The following is a 13,892-nucleotide window of genomic DNA, read 5'->3' on the forward strand; positions in this document are numbered from 1 at the left end:
GCAGGTTGTTGGGATGTGGGCTCTGGGGGCTTCCTACCCTGGGAATTGCCTATCTGATGGCATCTAGTCCTCTTTCTCTAGGAGGAAGCTGTCACTCCCTAGTGCTGGTAAGTGAATTAAAAACAAGCAAATTCGAAACCACCTGCTCTTTGTTATGCACTGTATCATTATATCAAAAGTTATCTACTTCATACCTAAACCAACTGGATATCTACATTTAAGGCCAGCACCGTGAGTTGGGAATCGCTGGGCATTCTCCCACATCCACACTCTCTTTGGGCATCTCCTGGCTGGTCTACTGACCCTCTTCCATTGCTGGCATTGCAGAGAACAGGTAAAATTAGAGCAGAAGAACCTGTGCCCTCACCTCTCTTTCTTAAAGTGATACCCAGCCAGCCTTTAAGAAGAAGGTTGAGCTTCCAACCAATCTTTCATTTAGAGAGTTATTTCTGTAATTTTTAAATCTGCTTCTTTCCACTTCTGCATTGGTTTGGCTTTGTTTCCTCTCCAGGGCTTTACACCTCTGCTTTCATGCTTTGCTAACAGGTGATTCTGTGTGCAAATATGTTGATGATGATGATTTTGCAATCAATTGAAACAAGATTTAAGGGGATTTTTACACGTATGCACATTTGTGAATGTCCATTTCTCCAATGTATACAGGTAGTTCTCGGCTTACGGCACTTCTCTTAGTGAACATTCTAAGTTACAACAGCACTGAAAAAAGTGACCTATGACAGTTTTTCACACTTACGACTGTTGTAGCATCCCCTTGATCCCATGATCAAAATTCAGACGCTTTGGAACTGACTCACATTTATGACCGTTGGTGTCCCAGGGTCATGTCATCCCCCTTGCCTATCTTCTGCTAAACAAAGTCAATAGGAGAACCAGATTCACTTAACAACCATGTTACTAATTTAACAACTGTGGCCAGAAAGGTCGTAAAATGGAGCAAAATTTACTTAACAGATGTTTCACTTAATATCAAAAATTTTGGGCTCACTTGTGGTCTTAAATTGAGGACTTACTTGTATTAATTCTTACTCCACTAGCTAGAAAACCACATTGCAACATTCAGCAAAGTGTGAATTTTGAAGGGCAATTAACTGTTTAAGAATGTCAAGTTAGCTAAATTTTCAGGAAAAGCTGAATCAAAAGACTTTCTCGTATGGCAAGTGATATTATGTGGTTATCCGATGTGGAGATGGAGGGCCAAATCCTGATATTTTCCAGAGAATCATTCGACTCATTGAAATGCCCAATTTCTTGAAGAATGACTACATTTGTAATGTTGCGTAGCTCTCTTGTCTGCCCACCCATCCCTGCACCTTACTGTGGTTGGGATTTATTTCTGGGTGAAAGGATTTATATTTCAGTTGCTTCTACCATGAAAATGCTTCGTTCTTATTCATATTGAGAAACGGCTGATGGTTTCCCGAGATGGCTAATTTAAAGACCTTGTCTAGCATGATGTTAATTGTGAGTAGCATCATTTCATAATTTGGGTTAGGGTTCAGAGGAAATAATAAGGCCTCGAATCAAGGGGTAACCAACGATCTTAGGCTATGGAGAAGGAATATCTTAACTCTGCAACTGGATTCCTATATAATGCTGCACAGTCTTCAGTTCTGCTTCATTGAGTAAACTTGTAAGAGCTGACTAATTTTCCCTATACCATGCAAGAGATTGTTTTCAATCAGTCTTATTTATTCTGGTCTTTAACTAGCAAAACCATAAGCCAGAGTTTATCCATCATCTCCACCAGAGGTGGTATTCAGCCAATTCTGACAGGTTCTGGAGAACCGGTAGCGAAAATGTTGATCATAAAATGGGACAAAACTCACTTAACAACTGTCTCACTTAAATTTTGGGCTCATTTGTGGTCATAAGTCACAAGTCAAGAACTATCTGTACTATTATGTGTGTAAATTAGATTTTTCTCTCTGTGTGTGCTGCCAAAAAAAAAGCATTTTTAGAAAGAAGTAATTTAAGTTTCAAAGGAAACCTTTGGTTAAATTAAGCTAAATTATGCTTCCTTTAACGCCCTTTTCAAGGTGTTGCAGCTACAAACACTCTGCAGGCTAAAGGCATTTCCAGAGTGTGTGGCCTCCTGTCCTCCTAACCCCCTAATTTGTTTTGAATGGATTTACACACAATGCACCTGGGATTAATACTCCCAGAAACAACGCATATGTCCTTGATGATCAAACAAATAATTCAGTGGGAGTTTACAGGGAATGCAAATCTTTAGTCCTCCACCCTCCTGTTTTTCTCTCCTGGAAACAACTCATCTGGCTTCTAACAAAGCAGTGAGAACTTCCCACTAAAGCTCTGTAGTAACAGTTGCATGATGGAACATAATTTCACCTCCAAAAGATTAGATAGATAAAAAAATAAAATAAGGCAATGAGTAGAGCGTCAGGGGAGGGAGAGGCAACCTGCACTATAAGCCACCCAGAGTTGCTCTGAATAACAGATGATTTACTCTCTGGAAACAAATACTGTGGGGGTAAGACAGCCCCTGTTAAGATACAGCCTATTGTGCCTTAAAATAGCTTCTACTGTACTGTTGTAAAATGGCTTCTACTGTACAGTGCAATGGAGTTGCCATGGTAGCAGCTTCGCAGTACTCCCCAAGGGGGTTCCCTCTGGTAAGGGGGAAAATCCAACATTAGAAATTACGTTTGGTCCGGTCATTTCCCCCTTATAAATAAATACCAGGGCAACGCTGGGTTATCAGCTAGTGATAAATAAATAAACCTATGTACTATAACTGCCAGCATCTCTCACTACTGATGACCTGAGGCTTCCAGCAGTTGTCAAACTCCCAGATGTTTGCAAATGAAGCTCCTATAGTTTCATGAATGGTCTGAAATACCAAGGCAATGTAGAGACAGCCTATTTCTGGGCTAAATTCAGAAGATCAGAGCTCCTGGGTGCAACAGGCAAAAACATGACAAATGAGCTCATTGTACTTTAATGTAAGACTACATTACTACACTAACAGAATCTTGCCAATCCGGAGATATTAACCTGCTACTGTTTTTAACCATCTGAACAATTAGGGCAGTCTTTCCTAAATTTCTTTCTCTGTCTATTAATCAACTAGAGAACTCTACCTGTCTCATCTAGTTATTTTCTAGGCAGCATTTCTTTCCCACATCCCCCAAGGTCATCCACACATTCCATTACAGAATAAGAAACAATGTGTTTGAAAATGAGACCCTTTCATCTCTGCAGAAGACAGATGCCAGTAAGAGTCAGACTGAGGAATTTGTGAACCTCTTAAGAAAGGGAGTCCTCAACTTATGACCACAACTGAGCCCAGAATTTCTGCTGCTAGTAAGACAGTTGTTAAATGAGTTTAGCAAATCAGTTAAATAAGTTAAATAAGTTTAACATGAGTGAATACAGGTAATCCTTGAATTATAACACAACTGAGCACCAAAATTTCTGTTGCAAAATGATACATTTGTTAAGTGAGTTTTGCCCCATTTTATGACCTTTTTTGCCACAGTTGTTAAAGTGAGTCACTGCAGTTGTTAAGTTAAGTTAGTAACACAGTTGTTAAGGGAATCTGGTTTCCCCATTGATTTGCTTGTTAAAAGGTCACAAAAGGCAATCTCATTATCCACAGAAACTGCAACTGTCTTAAGTACATGCCAGTTGCCAAGCGTCTGAATTTTAATATGTCACTGTAGAAAGCTGCAATGGTTGTAAGTGTGAAAAACAGTTATAAGTCACTTTTCCCAGTGCCATTGTAGCTTTAAATGGTCATTAAATGAACGACTGTAAGTCAAGGACTACTTGTATTGGGGAACAAAACTTCTGGCAAGTTTTACCTTTGATCACACCGGCCAGAATTGCTGGGAACTGTAGTTCAGCAACATTTGAGGTAAGGAGAATCAAGGTTTGAAAATATCCTGGATTTTCCCACCTATTTCTAACACAGCTATTCTTCTAAGATCTTTGGAATCCATTAGATAAATGTAGCTACTGCATCCTACACTTCCACTAAATACTTAATAATTTGGATGAATTATAATTACCATATTTTTTCGGAGTATAAGACGCACCTTTTTCTCTCAAAAAAGAGGCTGAAAATCTGGGTGAGTCTTATACACTGAATACAGTATTTTTGGCCTCCTGAAACCCCACCCACTTTGCAAAAACGGCCGTGCATAGTCTTTAGGAAGCTTATAGAGTGCTCCTGGGGGCTGGGGAGAACAGAAATGAGTGAAAAACAGGCCGTTTTTTGCCTCCCTAGCCCCCAGGAGCACTCTATAAGCCTCCTAAAGGCTATGCATACCCTTTTTCCCCCACAAAAAACGGGCCCGTTTTCACAAAAAATGGGCTGTTTTTTGCTCTTTTTGGGGGGGTGGGCAGCCCATCCAGTCCCAGGAGCACTCTACAAGCCTCCTAAAGGCTATGCATTCCCTTTTTTGACAAAAAACAGGCCCTTTTTCATGAAAAATGGATCGTTTTTATGGAGGTCTGCAGAGTGCAAAAACTTATGTTTTAATTTGCCTCTTCAAAATCTTGGTGCGTCTTATACTCTGGTGCATTTTATATGCCGAAAAATACAGTAAAAGCAGTCTTCATTAAAAAAAATCTGAATCAATGTGTTTAAATGCAATAGTTCAGGAAAGAATTGAAAATAATGGTGATACAGGTAGTCCTCCACCAAAATTGAGCCCAGAATTTCTGTTACTAAGTGAGACAGCTGTTAAGTACATTTTGTCCCATTTTATTACCTTTCTTGCCACAGTTGTTAAGTGAATCACTGCAGTTGATAAGTTAGTACTATGGTTGTTAAGTGAATCTGGCTTCCCCGTTGACTTTGCTGGTCAGAAGGTCGCAAAAGATGATCGTATGACCCTGGGACACTGCGACTGTAGTAAATATGAATCAATTGTCAAATATCTGACTGTAAATCATGTGACCATGAGGATGCACCAAAGTGTGAAAAATGGTCATCTTTTTTCAGTTGTAACTTCAAATGGTCACTAACTGAACTGCTGTAAGTTGATGACAGCCTGTATTGTCTGAATGTTTTCTAGCTTCAAGAACAACCTTCAACAACCAGAAAACAAAACAGTTGTTTTAATTAATCCATGGTAGACATTTCTGAGAAAGTTTTAATCCTCTTCTGGGTTTTTATTCCTTGTACTTATTTAGGGACTTTCTAACAGACGCTGAATAAAAAGAAGCAATTGCAGGAAATGCAAAATTCTTGCTAGAATTTACTGTACATAGCTGTTTGTATTATAAACCTTCACTCATGTTGGTTTGGGTGGTTATTATTTTATGAAAACAGCCCCCATTCAGAAAACCTCCAGTTGGTCAAATACACCTGGAGAGGCAGGTGTGAGTCTGTGGCTGTGAAAGGGACGTGAGTGTGTAAATTTTACACAGCAACCAAGAAAAGGAATTATATAACGTATTGTAAGTTATGGTCTTGATAAGCCCTGGACTAGCTTTGCTTGATCATACTGATAGACATGAGCTCTTTTTTAAAAACAAAAAGGTAATTCAGTATTAAAAGGACTTCCCCCCTACTAAAGTCCTTCAGTCTACTTGAGGGTACTTTATTCCATAATTCATAGGCATTAAAATAGCAACAGGAGTATCTCCATGCTTGCCGTAGAGTTGATTCTTTTTCCTGTTGAGAGGGAGGGAGGGAGGGAGGGAGAGGGAGGCAGGAAGGGAGAGGCTGCATTTTAAAAATTAGTATTACCATTTTCCATCCCAGAAGACTACAAGCCTGTCAGCAATGTAGCAAAATCATTGGAGCTTATGGGTTGGAAATTATTTTTATTTATTTATTTTGTTTATACTATTTTACAGTATTAGAGAGAGGGAGTTCCTACAGATAACTGTGTTATGATGTTCACAGATGTATCACAGATAGGCCCTCGACTTACAACCAATATTTTACTGACCAAAGTTACAATGGCATTGAAAACAGAAACTTAATGACAATTTTGCATACTTCAGACCGTTGCAGTGTCCTCCTGGTCACCTGATCAAAATTCATATGTTTAGCAACAGCCATGTATTTATGATGGTTGCAGTGTCCTGCCCCATTGTACGACCGTTCTTGTCACAGTTGTTAAGTTGAATCACTGCAGCTAAATTAGTAACTGGTCTTTAAGTGAATCCGTCTTCCTCATGGACTTTGACTGTCAGAAGGTCGCAAAAAGGGGATCACATGACCCCAGGACACCGCAACCGTCATAAGTCTAAATCAGTTGCCAAGCATCTGAATTTTTTATCACTGACTATGGGGGATGCTGTAATGGTTCTAAGTGTGAACAATGGTCATAAGTTACTTTTTTCAATGCCATTGTAATGTTGAACAGTCACTAAATGAACGTTGTGGTCTGCCGGCAGCCTGTGGAGCTGGCAGTAGAACCGGGCAGTGAGGAGGGTTGGGGAGGAGCATGGGCCAGTCCTGGAGTCTGCAGAAAGCTCGGACGAGGGTTTTGCGTCGGAGGCAGAGAGGGGGCCAGGGCCATCAGGTAGTGATGTGCTGCCTCCAGAGCCTCTGGAGTCTGACATCAGCGAGGCAGAAGAACAATGTGAGCCTGTTCCGAGTGCCCATGCGCAGAGCTGCCCTAAGGCAAGAACAATTAAGACAAAAAGGATGACTCGGGAGTAAGGCTTGGAGATGATTGGCCCTTCCCATAAGACATAAAAGAGGAGCAAACGGACGTGAGCAATTAGTTCATATAGTCGGTTCAAGCTCTGAGAAGTCGTTTTTGACTCTGTGCTACATTTGGCCTTGCAAAACTAATTGGCAATTAGGTCTCTGGCAATGTTTCAAGGGAGATAAAGGTGGGTGCTTATCAACATTACCCTGAAAGACTGTGTCAACTCGAGCAGACATCTGCCGGAATCTTCACAGACTGTGAATCATTATGGGCTGTGAATGACCATAATTCACAGCCGTCTAAATAAAAGAGGGGTTTTGGGGACTAAGATTGTGATTTATGCTTTCTCAGGAAGCATTGGTCAGAACAGCACTGTTGTAAGTCGAGGACTACTTGTAGAAGGTTTATTCAAGCCTATGTACAAGAATGGAGTCAACTAAAGTGCAACACTAAATTACCAGATAAAGGTGAATAAAAGCCAGGAGAGGTTGAACTTTGAGCACTTGTGGAAAAGCAATGACTCTAAACTGATGATGCATTGAACTCCGCCCTCTCGCTCTGTCTGCTCTTCTCCTACAGTATATACTGGACAGGGAATTCTTATCCTTTTTCTACTGAAAGCAACTATTGTTTGAACACTGATCTGACATCAGAATTTTGTTTTTATATCGCTGCACACCCAGTTTCAGGTTCTCTCCTCTCTCACATGAATACAGATAAACTCCAGTGGGTTTTTCTCAGTTTTGGTCTGGATACTGAGACGCTAGGAAAAGTGCAGAGATTAGCAACAAACAAATGAACAATTGCAGGAATTGGGTATGTCTAGTCTAATGAAAAGAAGGACTAGGGATAGCAGTGTTCCAATGTTTTGTTGCCCCAAAGAAGACAGAGTCAAGCTATTCTCCAAAGCACCTGAGGGCAGAACAAGGAGCAATGGGTGGAAACTAAACAAGGAGAGAAGCAACCTAGAAGTAGAGAAGTTTCCTGACAGTTAGAACAATCAGCGGAACAATTTGCTTCCAGAAGATGTAGGTGCACTGAAGGTTTTTAAGAAAAGATTGGAGAACCATTTATCTGAAATGTTATAGGGTTTCCTGCTTGAGCAAGAATTTGGATTAGAAGACCTCCAAAGTCCCTTTCCACTCTGTTACTCTGTTATTCCCTCTTTTAAGCCTGATTAATAAAACTTTAAAAGAAGAAAAGGAAAATGTTTTAGCAGTATGTTTTAAAGCTACACCCGAAGCACACTTCTCTGCAACAGTCTCAGGGACATCAGTTGTTCCAGGCTAAAAAAGTTTGTTTTATATATTACTATGCTAATTTTTATTTTTATTAGCATCATATTAAAGAGTTGTATAGCGAAATAGGGAAGGGGAATCCTGAGAAAATATGCTTAATCAAAACTAAAACTCTTTTAAAATCCATCTAATTTTGTACCCAGTTTTAACTGCACCCTGTCTCATCATTCAATCTCTCTGTTGCTTTGACTATGAGAGTGGTTGTATGGTATGTGAGAAGGACCTTAGGATAGCGATGGCTAATCTTTTTGTCATCGCGTGCCGAAAGCGCACACACATGTGTCCTCACCCAACCCATAATGCAATGTGCGTGTGACAATCCACCCACCCCCGGTGTGTGCCCCACCCCCACATCCCATTTTTGGCCTATCAGGCTTCCCTGCTAGAGGGGTGGGGTGCATGTGGAAGATGTATGCAACCTATCCCACCCTTCCTGCACGCATGTGCGCACATCTCCCGCATGCGCCCTGCCCCTCCCCCCGCATTCACAGCAGAGACTGGAAAATCAGCTGGCTGGCAGGAGGCACTCGTGCACTCGTGGTGGAACTGAATTGGGGCGACGGCTCACATGCCCGCGGCTTGCATGCCACCTGTGGCACCCGTGCCATAGGTTCTCCATTAAGGTCTTAGGAGAATGGCCAAAGAGATCCTGCTAAGAGAATGGTCAGATAGGGACAACCTAACCCACAGCTGAACAATGATCAGGGCAAGAGGCTCAGAAGAGACCCTCCCTAATTTCTCAGGCAGTAAAGGGGGAAAATATGGGGGAGATTTGTACTAGTTTATATATTGATTTATCCTGTAAGGCCAAGATCAGTCTTACAAGTTTGGAAGTACAACCTTTTTTCCATCTCCTTAGTCCACAAAACCTAGGGAGCATCACTTCTAAATTTCTTGCCTCAGCCGTTATCTAGTTGTAGGCTATGTTGTCTCTTATCTGACCATTCCCTCAGCAGTGTCTTTTCGATTAATCTTTCCCACATATCATTAAGGTGCAGGTAGCCTTCGTCTTACAGCAGTTCATTTAGTCACCATTCAAAGTCATAATGGGACTGAGAAAAAGGGACATGACTGTTTTTCACAGTTACGACCATTTTTGATCACAACCATGTGATCAAAAATGACATGCTTGGCAACTGGTTCACATTTATCACCTTTCCTGTGTCCAAAGCTTTTTTATGACCTTCTGACCAGCAAAGCCAACAGGGATACCAGATTCACTTAACAGCTGGGATAATATCTGATGAGCTGCAGTAATTCATTTAACAACTGTGGCAAGCAAGGTCATAAAAGTGGGCAAAGCTCACTTAACAAAATATCTCATTTAACAACAGAAATTTCGGGTTCTACGGTGGTCGTTAAGTCGAGGTCTGCATGTACTGGGACCCAGGAAGCCAATGAGGCGACTTGGGGTTAAGTCATTCTCTCTCCGTTCTAGCCGGGGAATTCAGAAAACATCTATGCTCTAAGTCTAACCAACCCACACAGGTCAGCTTGGCAGATTGCGGTCCTTGCCGTTCAAAGAAGAGGTTCTTCATCCAGCAGTGAATTGATTTGGGCTGATGATAATAATATACTTCAGAGCATTAAAATTATATCCTTTTCTTCTGGGCAAGGCAGGAACAATAACCCAGCTGTATTATTAGCAACGCTGGAAACGAACACTGAAGATAAAGCATAATGGAAAGCCAGGCCGAGCTCCCATTCATGGCATTAAAGAGAGCAAATTCAATTTGCATGAAAGGCTGCTCCCACAATCAGCCAGTTCCCAATATGAAGACAAGACAGGTCTTCATGGGAAACTATACAGTAACCCATTACCGAGTGGTCACAAAGCCTATAATGCCCACGTTTAACCTTCTACCATTCCTTTGCAGGGTCTGCTGCTGTTCCTTCAGCTTGGCCAACATGGTAAGTTGTTGTTACTGAATTGAAATGCTGCTTCTCAAGGTCAAGGGCCGTATTTCGCTACCTTGGCAACTTTAGGATGCGTGGATTCCAACTCCCAGGATCCCTTGGCCAGCAGTGTCCAAATGCATACTGGCTGAGGGAATTCTAGGAATTTGTGGTCCTGGTGCTCTATGAATTTTGTTTTGTTTTCTTGCAGACATTTCATTACCCAGCTAGATAACATCATCAGTGCTAGAAGGGAGTGAGGTTTGCATTGATGATGTTACCTACTTGGGTAATGAAAGATCTGCAAGAAAACAACCGATCTCAGAGAGGACCAGGGAACCCCTGGTTCAACCCTGGGCTATAAATATTATCTACAATCCTAGGAATTGAAATCCATCCATCTTAAAGGCTTCCTTCTCTTGCTTGCTTTGTTTCTTAGCTTCACCCTCACACACAAACCCACCCTAAGGAGGCTTCTTTGCCTTTTCAAAGGAGCTGTCAAACTAATTCAACAGGCGCAGCTTCCCTCAATATAATCCAAACCCCCGTTTTACGGGAGGGTTTTAAGGAGTCTATTTTGAAGAGGCTTCAGATCCTACTTGCACCCCCAGACACTACACAGATACACTACCCCCCTCCACTGACACTTTCAAAATATATCAGCCAGTGGCTGCGTGTGTTTGGAACCTTGCCACATGTTCAAGAACTGTTACAGGTAGAGATGTGAGGCAGGAAAGGCATGAGCTGCTCTTTATTTTACTAGGGCTATAAATCGCCCAGTCAGGAATTGCTCAGACCAACATACTTTTCCAGCCCCATTTGCTATCTCATAAAAGAGCTTGTCCATTACGTCATTGCCGCTTTTTAAAAAAAAGCTTCACTTGCTACTTGCGTGTCCACAAATGCACTTTAACCCTGAATAAGGGAAGGAATGAGTATAAGAGGAAGAAGCATTGAAGCCACTGCAAGCCCCTTTCTCTTCCCTGAGATTCTTAATGTCTGTCTATCTGTCTGATTGTTTGCTTATTGGCCGTCCGTCTTACCACATGGCAACTCTGGCTGGCTTAAAATCCTATATTGCAAAATAAATATACATATCAATAAAGGAGAATATTTTCAGCTCAGGGTTGAAATGAGGGATCCTTGGTGCTCTCTGAGCTTGCTTGTTTTCTTGCAAATATTTCCTTACCCAAACTAGGCAAAATGACCAGTGCTAGGACTAGAACTGGTAGGAAATGTCTGCTGGAAAATAAGCAAGCTCAGAGACCCCCAAGAACCCCAAAATATAAGCATCATCACAAAATATATGTATAACCTAAATATATCTATATATACCTGTATACACATATACTAAATATACATATAAACTAAAACATAAATCAATGAATACAAGCAAACACTATGATGTAATGATCCAATTACAGATGGGGCAGGAATGTGGGCATAAATTTTCAGGTTGATCCCAAGGAAAAATAGGTTTTCCAATTTAATGCTTCTCTATGATTTCAAATGGGGCATTGGTTTTTACCCGATACGCTCATTTTCTGGTAGAGTAGAGACAGCAGCCAAACTGGGTATGCTCCGTCCATTAACCAATCGGACTGAGTCTACACTTATGATGTAATTGGGCCTTTGTGGCTCCTCCCCAGTTTCAGATGAAGGAAAACCGTAGACTCAAGTGAGAATTGTGAGCAAAAAGTGAAAGTCCACAGTCACTGTATCTCTCCTCCGCACAAGGAATCCCCTCGCGTGACCCATACCAGGGTAGGGCTGGATGCTGTCTCTACCAGAAAATGATCATATCAAGTAAGAACCAACGCCCATTTTCCTGTTATCGTAGACAGAAGCCAGACTAGGATGTACCAAAGATTGGGCTGTCCACTAGGGTGGGAAATTGTAAAAAAGGTCCGTTGGGGCACAAGCACTTGTTGCAACACCCTGCGCCCAAAAGCCGCGTCAGCTGATGTGTACTTGTCCAACTTGTAATGATGTATGAAGACTGTGGGAGATGCCCAGGTGGCCGCCCAGCAGACTTCTTCCAAGGTGGCTTGAGTGGACCAAGCCGCAGATGTCGCAGCGCTGCGCGTAGAGTGAGCTGTAATGTTTGCAGGGACCTGTATGGATTGAAGTTCATAAGACAGTTTAATACAGGCTCTTATCCAGCGTCTCAGACGATGAAGCCTTGGTACCCAAGGAGGCCTGATGAAAAGAGATAAAGAGGGCTTCCAAGTGGCGGAATGAGGCTGTGCAATTGATGTAGCTCTTGAGGGCATGACGTACATCAAGAGTGTGCCACTTGCGCTCTCTCTCATGACGGGGACACGGACAGAAATCAGGTAAGGTCAACTCCTGACCTCGGTGGAAACAGCTATTGACCTTCGGTATGAATGTCGGGTCCAGTCTTAAGACAACTCGGTCTGGAGGACAACAGGACAACAGTTTCAAAGAAGTGGATCCCATAGGTTCAAAGGGCACGGAAGTCAAAGCCTCTAGGACACAAGGCAAGTCCCAAGTCGGATATCTATGTATGACAGGGGGCCGCAGGTTGGATGCTCCACAGAGAAATCTCCAGATTAAGAGATGAGAAGGCAGATGTTTGGATGCCAGGCCGTCCAGAACAGAGGCCAGAGCGGCCACCTGTCGGCGTAGCGTGTTAGGGGTAAGTCCCTGATCAAGCCCCCTCTGCAGGAAGTCTAATATCTGCGGAATGGATTCCCTAAGTGGGTCAACAGTCTGGTTGAAACACCACAGAGCAAAAGTCCACCACGTGGCATCATAAATGCGGTTACTAGAACTTCTGCGTGATGCCTGAATAGTAACAATAATGTCAAGGGAGATGTTATCGGCTGTTAAGGCTTGCTGCTCAATCGCCATGTGGTTAACTGCAGCCACTGGGGGTTGGGATGACAAAATGAACCTTGGTGTAGACACAGGAGAGACCATGGGATGTGCCATGGGGTGGAGATTGACAGAGTCACTAGGTCGGCATACCAAGGCCGGCGTGGCCAATTCGGTGCTAGCAGCAAGAGTTCTGCCTCCTGCTCCAGCATTTTTTGAATTACCCTCTGAATGAGGGGAAGGGGAGGAAATGTGTACAGGAGACCCCTGGGCCACTGGCATCTGAGAGCATCTACTCCTTCTGCCATGGGGTCCATGAACCTCGAGTAATACCTGGGTACCTGATTGTTGTCTGCCGTCTACGACTGGGAGGCCGAATCATAGTATCAGTCAGTGGAAGATGCTCGGATGGATGGTCCACTCTGCCTGATCTATCATTGTCCGGCTCAGCCAGTCTGGTTGGATGTTGGAGACCCCTGAGAGATGACAGGTGAGTTCCGCCCTGAGAGATGACAGGTGAGAATATGCCCACTGGCACAACAGGTTGGATTCCTGCATCAGGGACCCGGAACAAGTTCCCCCCTGTCTGTTTATGTGTGCCTTGGTCGTGGTATTGTCCATGAGGACTAATATGTGATGGACATGAACTCTGTGGTGGAAGTGTATGAGGGTGAGGCGAACCGCCCGCAATTCTGGTCAATTTATGCTCTTTTGGCTCTCTTCGAGGGACCTCTGACCCTGAGCCACTAGGTCCTGCATGTGTGGCCCCCATCCTGTCAGACCTGCGTCCATCGTAAGTGTGAGACGGCATGGCTCTCTGAACAAGGTCCCTTGCAAAATCTCCAGGGACTGCCACCATTTGAGAGAGTGTAATACCTGTCTGGGAAGGGGGACCCTGAGAGGAGAGCTGCTCCTGTTGGCCTTTTGATGTGGAAGCATGAACCATTGAAGGCTTCTGCTGTGAAACCTGGCCCATGGGACAATTCCAAAGCAAGAAACCATCTTGCCCAAGACTTGGGAGAGGAGAAGAAGGGATGCCTTGCGTAGACGTAGCACCTTCCTGACAAGTTCCCTCAGACTGAGAATGTGGTCGTTGGATAGGAACCCCCCTCTCCGCCATGGTGTCTATCAAGACCCCGAGGTGGAGAAGGCGAGTGCTGGGAATGAGGTGACTCTTTTTGAGATTCACCCCAAACCCGTGATT

The 13,892-nt window shown here is 43.1% G+C and overlaps 1 protein-coding gene across 3 annotated transcripts in view; it reads left to right on the plus strand.

Moving 5' to 3' along the window:
- The window catches only part of PTPRH (protein tyrosine phosphatase receptor type H), a 70,180-nt gene continuing 56,288 nt past the window's right edge, over positions 1-13,892 (plus strand). For all 3 annotated transcript variants that reach the window (XM_081933223.1, XM_081933224.1, XM_081933225.1), the window contains exons 1-2: positions 1-107; positions 9,832-9,865. In XM_081933223.1, coding sequence (XP_081789349.1) covers positions 57-107; positions 9,832-9,865 — 85 coding nt within the window. In that variant the 5' untranslated portion in view covers positions 1-56. The remainder of the gene's footprint in view (positions 108-9,831; positions 9,866-13,892) is intronic.

Source organism: Natrix helvetica (assembly GCF_964273705.1).
Source record: "Natrix helvetica genome assembly, chromosome: Z".
Classification (NCBI taxonomy): Eukaryota; Metazoa; Chordata; class Lepidosauria; order Squamata; family Natricidae; genus Natrix; species Natrix helvetica.